We start from the raw sequence: 18,983 nt of genomic DNA on the forward strand, positions 1-18,983 counted from the left end.
TTGGATTGTTTCAGGCTGTTTCCACTCTGTTGTATGCTATTGAATTGTTTCAGGCTGTTTCCACTTTGTTGTATGCTATTGAATTGTTTCAGGCTGTTTCCACTTTGTTGTATGCTATTGAATTGTTTCAGGCTGTTTGCTCTGAGCCCATTGTGTTCTCCACCCTGCTTCTGGCCTACTCCTGGGGAGAGCTCTGCCTACTTTTGGAGGAATTTGTTCCTGAAAGTAAGAGGTCAGGATGTCATCAACAGAATGTTTACAAAGACCTTGAGGCCCTCTTCACCATTAGCAGCAACACTTGGAAGGAGCTGCATACCATAGCAACAAGTACAAACCAGAAACGAGACCTGTACTTATGGGTAAGTACTTTTCTTTGATACTTAAATAGAAGAATTTTTAGCTTTTGAAAAATTCATGTACATGTACTGTCCTTCTGATAATAACTTAACAATATGATTTCAGAAACTGTTGACTACACTAGTTTTGAAGGCTGTTAACAAAGGGATAGAACAGAGCAGTGTTTATGTCAGCGAGATTCTTTTAAGACTGTTCTCAGATGTAGACAAAAGTTTTGGAGAAGACGAATGTGTGTCTTATGGAATGGTAAACACTTAGTTTTCATCTTTGTTTGAAAAAAGATTGATAATTTTGATTCTAATTTTTGTTTTTAAACGCTTTTGTAACCCATTTTCGTTTTCTTTCCATTTCAGCTATGGGAAATTTCAGCTCAGAACTACAATATGGCAAGTTTGGATCTTGGTCTAAGTATGGTGCCCCTCTGTGGTACTTTGTTGGCCCATAAAACCACCCAACAGATAACAGATCTAGTGGTACACATTATGGTACATGGAAAGACAAAGAGTAGGTGAGTATATACTGGTAAGCAAAAGAAGACTAGGATTTGGAAGGTATATACTAGGGTATTAGTCCAAGATTTATTTGATCAGAGACCTTTTGTTTGCAGAAAGGATTAATTAATTAGGGGGTCATGTGATTTGTATACTTAACTAAATATCTAATTATTTCTTTCAAAATGAAAAAAAAGTACATTTTGTTACATTATACAATTATTTAATGCTTGAGCAGTTGATAGACCCAAATATTATTCCCTTGGTGAAAGAAACAGCTCAGAATGATCTATTGCCTGAGGCAACGGCCTCGGGCAATAGATCATACTGAGCTGTTCCCTGCACCAGGGGAAAAAATTTGGGTCTATTGACTGTTCAGGCATTAAATAATTGTTTTATTACCTAATTCCTTTTTTAGTACATGTAGTTTGTGTTAACAATTATAAATTACAGGAGGTTTTCATACCATTATGCATTAAGGTCATTGTTAATCAATACCAAGATGACCTAACAGATAAATTTTAAGAACGGTAGTAAAATAAACATAATAAAGTTTTCTTTTAATCGTGTAGCAATTAAACTTTTTCTAAAATAAGTTGCGGGTCCAATAAATCACAGTCTATAGACCGGCAGTTCAATAGATCATTTTCAAACCTGAATACACATACAAAATAGACGAAAATATTTAAACTGTAATAAAACAACAAGATCCCATTGATTAGGTAATAATAAAAAATGTTACTTGTCAGTGTTAGATACCTTGTAAGTCTTAGTTACAATATATAAGATTCAATCATAACTTTAAAATACATGTGTATGTATGAGTTTTAAATATAGAGCCCAGACAGGGTAGGACATAGGGAATACAGCGAATTTCACACTATAAAACAAAGGGTGATGGAAACCAAAAATGACAATAAAGGACCAGTGTATCAGACATTTTGTCATGTTCTCTACAGATATCAAAGAATGATGTTAGTTGGTGTCTTGTGGTGCAAATCTCTCTTGAAGTTCTTTGCTCTCGTTGTTCAAACCCATCCTTTTCATATGATGTAATGTCAACATGTTTTTATCCATTTTAGCAAAATCAAAGATTTAAAACACAAAGTAATTTTAACCTCAATTTCTGATCCCCAATTAAATAGGATAAATTATGACCTGGTAAACATTGAATAACTGAATGTGTTTGTTGTTTATGGCTGTTTCAGATGTGATGTTCACAGTCAGTTACTGGATAAATGTCAGAGCCCCGAGATACAGGAGAGCTGGTCCTGGCTCTCATGTATGATGACATCAGCTCTGCAAGCCCTTCCTCACTTAATCCGAGAAAATCAAAAGTGAGTAAGCTAAAACTGTATGAATTATTTAGAAAATATCTTGTTTATTTCACTCTTTTAAAAGGATCGATGCCAAGATAAATATATGAAACACAAATATGTTCTAAAACAAGTTTTTATATAAACCTAAAAATAGTACATTATATATAATATTATATTAATATAATATTATATAATAATATGTATTATATTTATATTATACAAATATTGACTGGGGTTGAGGGCAACAGTGATTATATTAGCCCCCGAGGGACGAAATATTGCCCGACGCGAAGCGGAGGGCAATATTTTCGTCCAAAGGGGGCTAATATAATCAATGTTGCCCGAAAACACAGTCAACATTTGTTTTGTTATATGAAGAAACAAACCAAAATTTAAGAAATTAATTGAAAACAGTTCGCCGTAATTTTCTCAGCTCAACAAAGAATTCACGAATTCAATTTTGTGCAAAGTTCATTTCAAAAATATCCTCAGCATCAAACGGCGCCGTCACTTGTGATATTCCGCCGACCGTAAGAATTATCAGACAGGTGTTCTACCTGATTTTACTTCACAGTAATTCGCAAATCCTTATATCCGTTATGATAGCAAACCGTTGCATTGCGCGTTCGTTGTTTACTTGCCTTGACTGACTGTCTATTATGACGTCACCTTGTTTTGGAGTCGCAAAGAATTATTTACGTCACCGTTTACGAATCAACAAATCAGAGGCGATTATTTGAAATAGAGGGAATGTTCTCTAGATATTATTCCTAGCCGGTCAATATCTAAAAAATATTGACCGGTCAATATTTTTCGGACGAGCTGATATTACAATTATTGACTATTCGTCTATATAGAGTTATATAGTGAGAATATACTACTGAATATAACAATATATTATATTATAAGATAATATGTATCACATGTACTTTTACAGTATTTTTAAAATGATTCAGTATAATTTCAAATCTAATGCCTGTTTTTGAGCTAAAGGATTTTAGTGATGTTTTATACACACTTTAAATACAATGATTTTCATCTCTTGACAGCACACCTCGTAAGAAGAGAAGACCCAACCCCAGCAGTTTAGAGGCTGTGATGAATGGTCTGTGTGATTCTGTGTTCACAACAGCTGATAAAAGGTTAGGGGTTTCTCATTTAACCCTGTACTTTTACATTGACTTACTTCATGTCCTGGTTTTTTTCCATTTATTTGTCTATGAATCAATTAAGTTTAATTGATAAAAAAAATTGTCAAATGTAGCAAGAGTAAACTGAAGCTTGAGTGGCTGAAAACGAAAAAATGTCAACCTTTACTGGGAAAAAGAAAAATAGCCCCCTGAAATGTCAGCCAGCCCCAACGATGCATTTTAACAGTAAAATATATACAGCTGATAATTTTATATATAGGTTATTTACTAGAAAAAACAGGTTGAGTTCGAATTTGGTTCAGGTCCAGTGATTTCTGACAGACTTATGCCTTTTGAACTTAAAAGAATATGAGGAATTTTCAACGATTTATAACTTCTTCTGTAATCAAGTAAATGTTAAATACTAAATTTGGTATTTGAAGTTTTGGCCACCTGCGGGAACATTCATGGCGTTGGGACACATAGTTAATGTAATGCAAAACCTGATCATTTCATTTCATTTTTGAAACTTTTTTGGTTAGAAAAACAAATGCTTTGCAGCCTTTCTTTTGATACTCTTTTTTTTATAGATGTCCTAATTTTTTTTTTATTGTCCTTTTGTTTTACAAAATTGATGTTAAAATGTATATTAAGAAATTGTATATCACAAATGCAGTTATGATGCATTGTTATGGTCACATTACTGTATATCCCTTCCTGTTGCTCACATGGCCTACAGAAATGTTATTCCAGCTTTCAAACTACATGTAGGTCTTGTTGTTAAAAACAGATATAAAAGATAAATACTGTATACAGGGTTATTTTCGCCCCATGTAATTCTCGCCCTTCTACACTTGCAAACAGTTTGCCCAGTGTGCAATTCGCCCAGACACAGTTTTGTATAAAGAGAGATAATCTAAGAAATTGGAATTTGCCCAATCTTAAATTTGCCAACTGACAACAAGTGCGAAAGGGGCGAAAATAAAACAAGGGCCAAAATTTCTCTTTATAAAGTATATGTTTCAGAATTGTATTCTATGGTCTTGCAATGAATCCAATTTGTTTATCTGCACATGGAAGTAATAGTTGAATGTGTTAATTAAGATTTGTAATTGAGCTTGCTGTTGCAGTGAACAAATGAAGAAACTGCAGCACATATCTAATCTGGTCAATGAAGGAATGCTCAGTGTTGAGGGGAAATGTCTACAGGAAGTGGAGACTTCTTCATTGGTGAATTGTATACAGGTTAGTGGGGCCCTTATGAGTCCTTATGAGTCATTCAATATAGACTGAAATGAACATTCTTAGGCTAAGCAAATTTTCATAAAAACTAAATATAACATGTAAGTGATAACAAAGCAACACTACTTCTTGTTATTCCAATTTTTGACTGAAATTGAATTTAGAAATGTTAAAATTTATCAAGTAGGTTAAATTTGATTACTGGTATAGATAACATATAACATGAATTTTAAAGAACTTTTTGTATGATTGTACACATACTTGCATGTTCACATTTAGCATTGTACTTTAGATTATTGCGGTCATCCAGCAAAGTGACCACTCCCCAGAAGAGAAGCTTCGTGGGTTCTTGGGAGGATTGGCTCTGTTGTCACAGGGAATATCCTCAGAGGGAAAGACCAAGGAAGAGATGTTGGATAAGATTATAACATTACTCATACAGATTGTGGAGAAAGTGGGACAGGTGCCTGTTTTTCACCTGCTCGACATCAACAGCTATATCTGTTGGTTAAACTCCATAATACACGGAAAGAACAAAACGGTTGGTTGATTTGCTGGTTTTTTTCCTTTTAATTTGTAAATGAAGAAGCCAGACGCATAGTTTTAATGCTTGTAAATTCAGCCAATGAGGATAGACTCTGACCAAGTTACAGATTCTTCTCGTGGGAATTAAAGAGATGCATGGTGACTCACAATCCCACGATTTACCAAATGTGGAATTTTGGATGATTTCCTCGTATTTTATATATGAAAAGAATTTTGATGTCAAAAGTTAATGAAAATGTTGTGTTTTTCACAACTCCCACAAGACACAAGTACTCTGAAAATGTCTACACAGAGAAATCAGACATATTATGATATTGAAGTAATGCTTTTTATTTATTTATCAGTATATTAAATATTATATATAAAGACAGTTATTCCAGTGTATAACACAAATTAAAGCCATATATTGCCCTATATATTTCTTTTTCTGCAGATTTTACAGTTTTTTAGTTACAAAATAATATATCCAAACTGTAACTTACCTTTCATTAATTGATTTCCTTTTCAGTTCTCCTGGGGTCTTTGCCGCAAGTTTGAGCTCTTCCTGGAGATGTCCTGTAGAGTGATGGTGACAGATTTTCAGATACTCCCAAAACTGTTGAATATCATCACCAAGGTGTGTAAACAAAATTTTGATCATAAAGTTGAAGGGAACTTTGACACAGCTTTTCTCATGATATATTCACTGATATAAACATATGTTCACACTGACTGCCAAACTGGGAATATACACCTGATCTACTATGAAAGTACTATAATGTATGTTAAATATTCAACATGTTCTACACTTTCAGGTTAACTTGGGATGTGCACCAAGTTTATGCTGTTCAAATTTTTCTTCGAAAATAATTTCTTGCCTTGTCTTCCATTTACCGGGTATATGCTTTAGGTCTGTACACCTGTAAGCTTTTTTGTGTGCAATAGTGAGGCCATCAAACTTTGCTGCTATTTAATGCATTTGGGGGGGGGGGGTGTCTTGAGATCTAAAGTTGTGTCACCATTTTGATACATATCTTTCAGATCAAGCTAAAATCCAAAAATATGTTATTCATTACAAATCATCTCAATATTTCAGCCAAGGTTTATTGATAAAAGGTTTAAAACGAAAATTGTGTTAGGGTTCCTTTTATGAATTGCAGTAAATGTCAAATGTTAGGGAATGGTGGCCCAAGGTTTTAAGGGCATATTATTATTTTCCAGGAATTGCAGGATTCACAGGAAGTTCCATGTTTTTTGGCACCAATTCTGAAGGAAATTTCACAGGTACAGCGTTTCTTTGAATCTGTTTCTGTTTGTTGCATACATCTGTTATTTCACAATACAGTTAGATCATCTGTGGGTTTCATGTACAGCAAAACTCATTTAATATATGAAAATTACTGTATGAAAAATTGATGAAAGAGATTCAAAGTGAGATGTAAATGTTATAGTAAAATGCTTTGATTGGGGTTTCATATGGGATTTGAAGGTGGCAATTTAATTCTTGAAGAAGAATATTTCAAAAACTGCTTAATATTGAAATGACAGTTTTGAAACAAAAGTTTGGTGGGGTTTTTAAATGAGATTTTCTGAAATTTATTGCAGTTCATATTTATAATAGAACAAAAGTCTCTATCATAGTTAAACTTGAATCTTACGGTCTTGAGTCTGGTGTTTTATGCATTCAGCTACAAATCTGTTATTATAATTGATACTATTTAATGACTTTAAAGAATGAAACTGGAATGCATTTATAAATGTATAAACATCAGAAGATGTTTGGGCAGTCAAGAGAACAGACAAATTTGCTTAAACAAAATTCAGTTTGTCTGCTAACCTGACAGGCTACTGACAGATAATGACCTATATGATTCATATCTTTCTATACTATTCTTGACATTTACTGTTGAAATTGGTTCTATGAATACCAATATCTCTAAATCAATATAATTTGCTATTTACATTCTGCATTTTGACATCTGATTTCCGATATCATTTATCTCTTTTCTGCTTACCTGGTCCATTGTCTGTTTTATTGAGGTTTGCATTAAATTTCCACTTTTTTAGCTAACCAAGACTAGTCTGGGAAGCTTATGCAATACCCTTGGCATCAACGTTAGTGTTAATGCTTATTTCACTGAGAAATAAAAAGGATAGAAAATCTCATTTGAAGAAAATTGTAGGATTTTTTATATTCATGAAAATACTTGGAAACTACTTGGATCTTTAAATTGTGTTCATAAATTTATTATCAACTTTTTAAAGACAATTAAATTTTAATATTGAAATATATGTAACTGAAAACACATATTCTGAAGAACCCTGATTGTTTCAAAAAGGAAGCCTAAACTTTTTATGTGCAGTCTGCATTGAAAAATAACTGTGAGATAATATCAATTGATACACCAAGCAAAAAAAAGTTGATGCTTAAATAATTAAGGTTTAGCACTCATGCATGTAAGACAATCACATTTAATTTCAATAACTCAAATAAAACCAAAATTGTCATTCTGCAGAATCCCACTAAAAATAAATAGTTACATTTATAGTATTTAAATGAATAATATAATATTAAACTGACATGAAATTCATGTGGATCAAGACATTTTTGCAAATCATTGTATTGGATCTAGTCAAACTAGTAGGATCATAAAAAATATTTGGTCAAAATTTGACATTGTTTCTCAGGTTAGCAATTTGGCCCATGAACCTCTTGTAATTGTTATTTGTATATTTCAGCTTTCAAATAGGTCATATCTAAAAGGGGATGTAATCAGCCTGTGTCAGACAGCTGTCTCACAGGTGTACCTAAACCTGCAGCCTCTTTATGCCACCGACAGGAAGTCAGCGGAGACATTAACAGTCAGTCACGTGCATGTGATGTCTGCCATAGTGGGAATCCTACCGAAAGACCAGATACTCCAGGGGAATATCAATTGTGTCTACCAATTCTGTCTGAAAGTCTTGGACAATCCAGAAGTAAGAACTGAAGAACAGGGGTGTTTGGGACTGTTCAAGTACCAAACTACATGTATGATCACAGTCATGCCAATCATTGACCTAAATTTTCTATTTCATATGGTATATGTATGTATAGTTTCATTTTACAAAGTGAATAAAACAAGAAACTGCTTCAATATTCTCAATGCATCAATTACTTGAAATTAAATTTGTTTACTTCCCAAAATCTTGTCTATGAAAAGACCCATAGTTGGGTGATGTCCATGCCATATTTACTTAACAAAAACAAATACTTGCATGTACATGAATGTAATTAGGAAGAGAGATCTATGACCTATTCATTTTTTTATGTAAATAATAATTCCAGTCATTATAATATTGGTTGTACCAAAATTCTAAAAGAAAATTAATTTTAATTTATCTCAATCTGTTTATCGATAAAAGGTTTTTTTACTATAAGTGAGTTGTCAATTATTTATGGCAGAAGGTGGTATACATGTACTGTGTGTGACAATCTATTAACATGCAATGGCTTGGGTGAAGAAAGAAGGAGCCAAAGTACATTATAAACTTTATTAGGTGGAAATCAATTTTTCAACAAGTTAGTGTCGATTTGAACTAGCATATTTCTAAAAGTACCCATCTCATACAAATATGCAAGGTAATTACACTTAATTTAGAGAAAATTGCCTTCCGAGAATAGAAAAAAACCCTATATAGACGCCAATTGTTATACATTTACAGTTTTTAACCAAGGGTATTTACCCATATAGAATAATATTAGCTAAAAGATGGTTTTGAAATCAAATACATTCAGAACTGATATACCGTATATTACAAATAATAAAAATTCATAATTTGAAATTAGTTATATGAGACAAAAGCACAATTTTGTGTAAGTAAAATTAATTCAAGGAGAATCTGATTTTCTTTCAACCTACATCCCTAAAGTATTTGACTACCAGGGAATAAGGCTATTCAAGTGAAATTCACATCACAACTCAAAACAGAATTAATGTTTGTTTGGAATTGCCTCCCTCCTCATTGAAATACCCCCTGCTGATAAAATCTCCCTTCCTCCTGGGTCTAGAAACCCCTAGGCGGCAATTCCAAACGAACATTTTTTTAAGGATGGCCTAGTAGATACTGAATTCTTGATACAATTCATAACATATAGCACTGCTAACATGGATTAGTTTGGAATGAATTTTTAAAAAACTATTTGACTCTTATATCTTAAAAGTTATTCTAAAAGCATACAAATGATGAGTGACTTACTGTTTACAGGAAGATGTTCTGGTTACAAGCGCGTCCTTGGGCTTTTTGGAAAGTTTGTGTTTGTGCATAGACACCAAAAAAGATCTTCTTAGCTCGGAACAAAAAATTATTTTGTGGAGGACTTTGAAGAAGCTTTTCTATGATTTCTTTATCAATGGCAACAGACAGAAGAAAACTCTAAAGAACAACCATCTTGGAAGAGAAGCAGTGGAAAAGCTTCTGTACTTTACAGACGACCACATTGTGTCACCATTGCAGGATAGAGAGAAAGAACAAAGTTGGCATTGGATGAAGAAGAAAATGATTTTTGATGGATGTTTGTCAGGTGATGGCAGGAAACTGGTTTTCAAGCAGATCCAGAGTACTATTGGAGCCTTGGTTTTCTCTCTGGGCACCGATCAGTTTCAGATAGTTATTGAAACACTGCTCTCTGATTGCGTATGTATCTACTGGTTTGTTGACTTGTCCCTTGACATCTAGTTTACCTATTATTAGATGGCAGTATTTTTCTCCATAGAAGCTAAGAAAGTTTTGGAGACTGTTTGCTGTGAAAAAACACATTTCACTTTGCCTAACAGTTTTGTTATCATTTTACCTTGTAGAGTCTGAGAGAACTCGTAGGCGATGACTTCTGCCGTGTGCTAGCCTCTCTCCACTTGTGGAATCAAGTGATACAGAATGAATTAACAGAAGAAAAAGGATCAGTGGTTGTACGGGCGGTAGATGAGGTAAATATCATTCTGATGTCTGTTTAATGAAAGCTGCAACCATTATGAAAGAGAGCCTGCGCAACTTAGCTAGCTAAGGATCCTATTTGATTATTCTAATTTTGCTCTGGATGGATTTTGCCTAATTCATTACTGCCATTTAGCAGTTATTCACTTAACATATGTGAAACAAGATGTTTATGGCTAAAAAAATTCTATTCAAAATGAAATCAGAGTCTGATAGGTAATTACGATAGTTAACCATAGAAACTCCTTGAATATTAAAGTGTTGCACTAGAGTGTATAGTAACATTAAGTTAACTGTTTTAAATGGGTTTAAAGAAAAAGGGTATTAAGAGATAAGATTTCTGGTTTAATTACCCTTTTCAATTTTTTAATAAAGTTGCCATATTTTGTGTTGATTTTTTTCTTTCAGATGATGATCAACTTTCAGTCTGCCATCATACAACTGAAGGACATCAAAGAGGAGGGCATCTTTCATCATCTTATAGTCCCACTACTAAGTTGTCAATCAGACATGCTGAATTTTGGTCCTGTAAGAATTATTAAGCTTTTTTTATTAGTCCCCTAACTGTGAAATCTGTTGATATTTTCATACTACATCTTAACATTGCTGTGATTTTTGATCTTCTTAAATTTTACAAACCTCAACTGATTCTGTCACCTAGCTACAGCATTAGGTACAATAAATGGGGGCGGGCTGAGTGAACATATACCATATATGGAAGAATTGGCTGTTCCTACAATACAACATGCTGATCAACAGTAACAATAATTTTGATTAATTTGCATGGATAATTGAAGATACAATGAATTAGGAAAAAGAAAACTTATTAGACAGTTTAAAGCTTAATTTCTTCAGTGGTTTATATTGAGTAAGAAGGTAGAGATTCTTGTAGAGCTAGGCCATCCCAAAAGCACTTGCTTTATACAAACTGGCAACATGAATCATCAAAGAATACATTTTAATTAAATTATTTAAATCTTGTGTAGGTGCATGAAAACTTGTGCTGTTTCACAATGTTAACAAAAAACGCCAATCAAGAATAAATGAGACGAATGTCAAGTTACTTTATATAGGTAAAAATTAAGTTGGATGAGTTATAACAGTCTGCCATCACAGAAAATGCCAGACAGTTTGTAAAACAAAAAGCATCTTGATTAACACTCAGAGACTTTCATTTGACATTTTAGTAAAACTTGATATTAAGATTCTACCGCTCATTGGTACATGTACTTTACAATGTCGTAAGTGGGTGAGGTGATGATTTAATTCAAATAATCTCTTCTCTGAACATGCATGAAGTCAGCAATTACTTATCAATACCTAATTAGTAATTATTGATAAGGTTGATTGTTAATTATATAAGTTGTGGGTTTAAGATAAGATTTTATTTATGTGTATGTAAGAATTAAAACAATTTTTTTTGTGTTCAGAGAAATAGTCTTGTTAATTTATACTTATATACTAGTTGTGGACCAGGTTTTTTTTGGCAGGAACAAGTTGTCTGTTTTAAACCAAGAGTTTTGAGTTTTCAAATGTGATAATTAAAATACAAGATTTGCAAAATTAAAAATCCTCAACAAATTAATAAATGTAAATGAATTCCCCAAAAACGGCGAAAATATCCAAGTACATTAGCGGTTACTTGGAATATGAAAGTAAATAATAATTTGTTACCTGTTGATTTACTTCCTTTAACTTTCAGGCAGATGTTTATAAATGATGTACAGTACTGTCAATCTTATTAAAATACATATCTCCACATAGCACTCAGTGAGCTGTGGACTATGTGGAGATATGTATTTTAATCAGATTGTAGGACTGTTCGTAATATTTGAATTTAAACTTCATAGTATCCCAAAATAAAATTTCAATATGGGGTTTGAACTATGAAAATCCTCTAAAATCTACAGAATGCTAATACATTATGTTATAATTGAATGGTTAAGTTACATACCATTGTGTGTGTAGAATGTATTACTGGTATATACAGTACATATATATAGTACAGCACCAAATTGTGTGTGTAGAATGTATTACTGGTATATACATTACATATATATTGTACAGCACCAAATTGTGTGTGTAGACTGTATTACTGGTATATACAGTACATGTATATAGTACAGCACCAAATTGTGTGTGTAGAATGTATTACTGGTATATACAGTACATATATATAGTACAGCACCAAATTGTGTGTGTAGAATGTATTACTGGTATATACAGTACATATATATAGTACAGCACCAAATTGTGTGTGTAGACTGTATTACTGGTATATACATTACATGTATATAGTACAGCACCAAATTGTGTGTGTAGAATGTATTACTGGTATATACAGTACATGTATATAGTACAGCACCAAATTGATTTCATGAATACTTTAAGGAGGCTGGATGGTCAATAATTTACCAGTTAACCGTCAGATCTTCCTTTAATTATTAGACATGATTCCTTTAGCCATAAACTACTTGTAACTATTATCTAGAAACAAAAAATTCAACATTTTTTAAAATTGGAACATTTTCCTATATCTTCAGGCGCGTAGCTAGGCGTACGCAAGTACGCAAGTGCTTCCACATCATTTTCACCAAAACAATATATAAGATAAAACTTAAATAATGCTGATTAATGAAAACTTTTTAAGGAATACAAATTAAACCAAGCTGCTGTTATCTCAGAATTTCCTTAAAGATATCACATGCCTTTCACTTGACAGCTTGCCTTTCTTTCAGTTCAATAAAGAAAAAAAATAATAAATTGCTCTTCTGATATTTTCTATTATTATTTGCATACAGTTCCATAACCCGAGTGAGAGGTTAACAATGATTATGAATATATTATCGAGATCGAAATAACGAAATCTAAAATTTTAGATATGTAATTATCTTTTGTATTATAAAAGTATTTTTGTAGACAAAAATGTTATAGACCATTAGAAGAGAAAGCACAAAACTTATTATATATGAATTAAAGTAATCTCATTATAAATCAGGCACTACTTTTTCTTATTAATCGTTAATTTTATGATGATGATGAAGTTAGCATTTTACACATTAAAAATTGGGGTGATTTTGATGAAACTCCTTTTTTCTGGATATTCAAAATTTATTGTCGAATTGCTGAGAACTAGGCAGCTTCCGGGGGCTTCGCCCCCTGGTCCCCTACCAGGTCTTTTCTCTGTACCCATTGGGGGGGGGGGGGGGGGGGGGGCTCAAGGTAGCCACCAAACCACCTTGCCTTAATTTGCTTCCACAATAAGCAAACCCTAGCTACGCCCCTGATCTTTCTAGTGAGCTCTTATTCTGAAAGAGATCAATATAGTCTAACAATGGCCACAATTAACCAGCCCCCTTAACTGCAGTTGACTGATACAGTACTGTTACTGTATAGAGTACAACAATTTATTACACAGCATAAATATATTGATGCATAAATAAATAAAGATTTAAACATTAAGTTAATTTCGCGTTGTTACTGTATACATGCATGTAAAACTTATAACTTGTTCTGTGGTTGGTCACAAAACTCTCCATTGGGAGTGTTTTCAAAGACACTAGATTCAATAAAAGTTGTTCTGTATTTTACATTCAAAATGTCATTGAATATAGCTTGAGAGAAAGAAAGATTAGAGGGTAATGAATTTAACTCTTGACGAATTTTAAACAGAAATATTGACAGGAAAAGAATATTCATGAAACAAATACTGTAAATTGAGTTAGCTGATAACTGGTCTAGAACCAGAATAACTTAGTTTGTTTGCTGTGTAATGTGTATAAACAATAAGTATATACTTATGGAACAGACCAGAATAGAAGGCCAATTCAATACATGTAAAAGAATGATTGTATTTTATAGTGGGATTACACATGTACTTTTAATTAAATGTATGTATACATATTTTTTTCAGGCATTGATGTCTTCTCAGTGTGCAACAATGGCTCTTCAGAGTTGTGGTTATATCCCATCATGCATCTTGTCTCATTACCCAGCATTCCTTGCTGTGTGTGGCGTGTTGACATCTTTGATTGTTCATCACACAGAGACCATCTTCAAGGTCATTCCGACCTTCATTAGCTGTGCAAATCATATCCTTTTCACCACAAATGTATTCGATAGAATCTTAATAGTCAGTGGGCATTGTGTAAGAAAAAATGTGATTTGAGAGTCTACTTTATCCAATTTGTTAAACATTAATTACTATGATGAATGATCTAATGCAGCTTAGTAGAAGTACTAGCTCAGATATGATATTTCTTGTTGGCAAAAGGCTCTCTTACTTACATAGACTGTTTAATCAAAAATTATCTGCATGTATTATCAAAAGACTTGATTCTTTTGATGCTGCAATCATTGTAGGTATGAAAGCATTATAAAAAGTCTTGAGAAAAAATATAGAGATTACAAATGTATCCATTATTTGATAGTGGGGAGGAGAGTATAACTTATAATCAAAGTACTGAAGTACTGATGGGAGTTGATTTTATCGATTATTATTAATTTTAAAATCAGCGATATGTTATTTTGCATGGCAAGTAGTTTCTAATCTGTATTTGAATTACGCACATTTTTATAATATGAATTCTCAAACTTTTCTCTGACAAGAATTTCGAGAAAACCCCATATAAATCATGTATCAAAATACTCTAAAAGTTGTACACATGTCTGGATCCAATCAATATTGAATATTAGATAATATTGTGAATATTAGATATTAATAATTATATGATATTGTCTCGTTCAACCAGACGCTCGGCCTTCTCCGTTAATCTCCGACTACCAAGAGAGACTCTCTGTTGGAAATTTACGAATACAGGCGAGCGTCTGGTTGAACGAGACTAAATTGAACTCAGGCGTAGGAATACGTTCGACTAGAAAAATATCTAAATTGTTTGTACTATTTAAAATCTGACTATTTTCAAGGTATTTATAAATACATTTCTTTGAAAATTAATGGTTCAGCATACAGTACACCAAATTTATCTGTTATTTTCAAGATCTAAGTCTTGTCAGCGGTGATGATTTGTGCTTGGGTCCAAACACTGTTTCACTTTTGGTTTGCCAGAGTAACTGCATAGGACAGTTGATTAAAATCAACTCCCAAAAATAACAGATTTTTTTCTTAACACGAGTACGTTTGATGAAATCTTTGATTACCTTTGGCAACCAGGACACCTTAATTGATAAAGACAGCATCAATGATGCCAAACAGTGTGCACATCTGTTGAACAAGTAAGTAGATGATACAGTGTACTGTGTAGTTGTTTCATTTGAACACTTTATTTATTGTGTATTAAAGAGACCTAAACTTGTTTTTGTCATTTGGAGGTAAACTTAATAATTAATGTCTGTACTTTAAATCATTCTTGCAGTCTTTAAGATGAATTTTACTTTTCTTATTATTGAATACTTCCTAGTTCTCTAATTGGATTTTTATTTAATTAAATGAAAATAATGAAATGTCCTTTTTCCTTCTGCTGAATATAGCATCCTCATACATCTTCCACACATGAATCATGTTTGTGTACCATAAATGGTAATCTTTAGCACCAAGAAACTGTTAAACAAACAACTCAAAAATAACATGAAGGTTGTATTCGTAAGGTTGTATGCACTGATGGCTTCTCACAAACCAGAATTCTCAAAGGTAGCTGTGTACATGGTGGCCAATTATGTGACAGAGATTCAGAAAGTCACCTTACATCCAGTCGTCAAGGTAACGGGGAATTAGTTAATGCCTTGGGAAAAAATCTCAGAAAATAAGATCTTAATGAGGCAATCCCTAGAATCTCCTTTTCTATCTATGTCTTTTAGATTTTAATAGTTGTACAAATATTTCATTCAAAAGTCAAATGGATAGTACATAAATTTTGCTTTATAGGTTTTTACAATATACTGTAGATTCCTGATTAAACACAAGGAATTAACATTTGTGTAAAATCACAAAAAACACCCCCATATGTTTTTAAATCTTGCTTTTATTTTGTTAGAGTCAAGAACTATAAGAAATTAGGATAAAAGATCCAAATTCGTGATTTTATGCTCTGGATACTAGTATTTGAAACAAAATGGTAAAATTGCAGAATTAAATACTCATGAAAAATTAGGAATCTACAGTATCTAAATGTTTAACATCTGTTTAGAATTTATAGTGTCCTATAGCAGCAATGATATTATCAAAATAAATTGTACATTTAATCTAATGAATTTGCCTTATTACACATAGAACTTTTGAATTTTCATTATTGTAAGACAGTTTCAGCGTCATGGTCATTCTGTCAACTAAAGACCTATTGTAACTGTTGTATCATTAGTTGGTTGCTGCATTGACATGTGATTGTCCTGTTTTTCAGCGTGCCTTGCTTCCTGCTGTCTATGCTGTTCTAGACATATGTGACACCCATGCTGTTTCTCAATTACATGTGGTTTTGAACCAAGGTGTGAAAGAGGTGTTCAAAATGCTGTATGCTGACTACATGAAATATCATCATTATACTGGAAAAGTGTGATATATACTGTGTTTTTAAGTTGCCTGGAGTCAATGTTGTATTCTTATGCATGATATATTAAGCAGTTCAGCTGTTATGGTCATAGATAAAGTTTTATCAAACTAGCACAATGTGTTTTGCATTCATTATTACACACTAACCTTGAAAAGAGCACATACATGTACCAGTTCAATCTGTGTTGTCGCCATGATTTTACGAGTTTCTGAATGCTCTTTATTACGGCCTATTTTTGGAACTTTATAAATCTTACTGTAGATACAAACTTGCTCCAGTACATGTAGTTAGGAGTCACACCAATTTTTGGGTCAAGGTCATTAACATGAAGGTCTGGAAATTTTGTCTTATGAGAAACTTGATGACTTGTGCATGTAGCAATAACAGGAATTGGTTCCTAGTATGATGGAAAGGTAAAAGGAAACTTCATTACTTGCAATTAGAATCTATTAGTTTTCAGGTTCTTCTTACAAAAAGTTAAAAGCAAAATGAAATATTTTCCAAAATTAAGGAGGATATTGTATCTTTTAGAAATCTTATACCCGCTAACAATAACCTGTGACTGGTGGGGTTACTAAGTAGATAATAAGAGACTGGTTACAACCCAAGTTCCAGGTAGACTACAATCCAAGTTCCAGGTAGACTACAATCCAAGTTCCAGGTAGACTACAATCCAAGTTCCAGGTAGACTACAACCCAACTTCCAGGTAGACTACAATCCAAGTTCCAGGTAGACTACAATCCAAGTTCCAGGTAGACTACAATCCAAGTTCCAGGTAGACTACAATCCAAGTTCCAGGTAGACTACAACCCAAGTTCCAGGTAGACTACAATCCAAGTTCCAGGTAGACTACAATCCAAGTTCCAGGTAGAATACAACCCAAGTTCCAGGTAGACTACAATCCAAGTTCCAGGTAGACTACAATCCAAGTTCCAGGTAGAATACAATCCAAGTTCCAGGTAGAATACAATCCAAGTTCCAGGTAGACAACAAGGTTTGTTGCAGTTAAGAAGATGGGGGAAATAAGGCAGGTAAAATGCCAATATTAGGATAGATGAAAAATATTAACAAATGCTTTGAATTTGCAATATTGTTTTTATTTATATCAAAAGATTTTGATTTTTTAAAATACATTATATTATATATTGTATTTTACAATTAAACCAGTGGACATTTGCACCATCTTATTGCCCGATCTTCTCTGATAACAGAGTTGATACATGTATGTGTATAGGATCATTCATTTATCTATACCACCTTGTACTTGCAAAACAATGAGATTTATGGTAATTAGTTATAAAACAGTCCCCAAAGTAAGACGTATCAAGTTTGATCTGACAATGAAGAGGAACGTTTCCTGCGGTAATTGTGACGACTGAAGCCAATTTAAGCCGAGTGTCCGTGCAATCAGAAGGTGTATTTAAGGAGTGTCAGATTCAAGTCTTCAGTAATCCCTCTAAATGAAGACACCATTGATTTACAATCTACGAAATCTACACGGGAATTTTTAATTCTGTAGAGGGATGAAACATCATTTGACTTTGCGATGAATCCAATCCGTTTTTCATTGCATGACTGTAATTACAATTAATAATTTCCGACATAAACACGTGGTGACGCACTGCTGACGTTGCTGCAGATGACACCACGAAGAAATAACAAATTTAACCTCAAAACAACTTGTTAGAGTCTGTAAAATCATTGGAAATCACTCTTAATGTGTGCATCTAATGCCATTATCAGTTCGTTCCCAGCATTAGATGCGAGTTGTTACAAAGATGAGCAGCTGATTGTGTTGAGGATCATTGACTGAACAGAAATAGCAGCCACTGGTGGCAGTATATGAAAGAGCTTTGAACCATGAGTTTTCACATTGTTGAACACTTGTTGCAACTGTTGAATAACTAGATTCAAGGTTTTCTGAAACTTTCTATCGCACCAAGGCTGTATTTCGGGGGCAAAACCGTTCATGTATGATATCGCCATGTGACTTAACACTATCATTTAAAAAAAAAAAAAAAAAAAATAAGCAATTTTTTGACGCAAGCTACAAATCTTTTCACTTTGAACGTTGTTGCAGCAATGCTTACTCTAATTATTTTATTTTTGGTAAAAATTTTATTAAATATAAAATCGTTGTTATGTGAACTTTTATGGTAACATTAATGCGCGGATCCAGAAGTTTTTTCCATGAGGAGGGGAGGGTATGATGCATATGGATATTTGAGTTTGAATTTTCCAATTGGAGGGTGGGGGTGGGGGTTACGGACTTCCAACCTCCCTCTAGATCCGCATGATATTCATGTATTAGTTTTCAGAATATTGTTCCAGTCACAATTCTATAGGATGCCCTTTTTACTGGTATATGTAACGGGGTCTGAAACCTCGAGTTCAACCAGAAGTCTGGCCCGTGAGGCATCGTGTTAGCGCTCTAACCA

General features: G+C 33.2%; 1 protein-coding gene across 1 annotated transcript in view; it reads left to right on the plus strand.

Annotated features, from left to right (window-relative positions):
• LOC105327644 (unhealthy ribosome biogenesis protein 2 homolog) overlaps window positions 1-16,654 on the plus strand; it is a 38,998-nt gene extending 22,344 nt beyond the window's left edge. Inside the window, exons 14-30 of the mRNA XM_066066440.1 lie at window positions 132-359; window positions 463-603; window positions 711-865; window positions 2,057-2,185; window positions 3,217-3,309; window positions 4,428-4,542; window positions 4,832-5,080; window positions 5,594-5,701; window positions 6,286-6,348; window positions 7,804-8,043; window positions 9,313-9,741; window positions 9,906-10,031; window positions 10,447-10,566; window positions 13,952-14,128; window positions 15,176-15,273; window positions 15,646-15,757; window positions 16,395-16,654. Of these exons, the coding sequence (XP_065922512.1) occupies window positions 132-359; window positions 463-603; window positions 711-865; window positions 2,057-2,185; window positions 3,217-3,309; window positions 4,428-4,542; window positions 4,832-5,080; window positions 5,594-5,701; window positions 6,286-6,348; window positions 7,804-8,043; window positions 9,313-9,741; window positions 9,906-10,031; window positions 10,447-10,566; window positions 13,952-14,128; window positions 15,176-15,273; window positions 15,646-15,757; window positions 16,395-16,550 (2,739 nt within the window). The 3' untranslated portion in view covers window positions 16,551-16,654. The remainder of the gene's footprint in view (window positions 1-131; window positions 360-462; window positions 604-710; window positions 866-2,056; window positions 2,186-3,216; window positions 3,310-4,427; window positions 4,543-4,831; window positions 5,081-5,593; window positions 5,702-6,285; window positions 6,349-7,803; window positions 8,044-9,312; window positions 9,742-9,905; window positions 10,032-10,446; window positions 10,567-13,951; window positions 14,129-15,175; window positions 15,274-15,645; window positions 15,758-16,394) is intronic.
• Window positions 16,655-18,983: the final 2,329 nt, after the last annotated feature.

Source organism: Magallana gigas, chromosome 7 (assembly GCF_963853765.1).
Source record: "Magallana gigas chromosome 7, xbMagGiga1.1, whole genome shotgun sequence".
NCBI classification, from domain to species: Eukaryota; Metazoa; Mollusca; class Bivalvia; order Ostreida; family Ostreidae; genus Magallana; species Magallana gigas.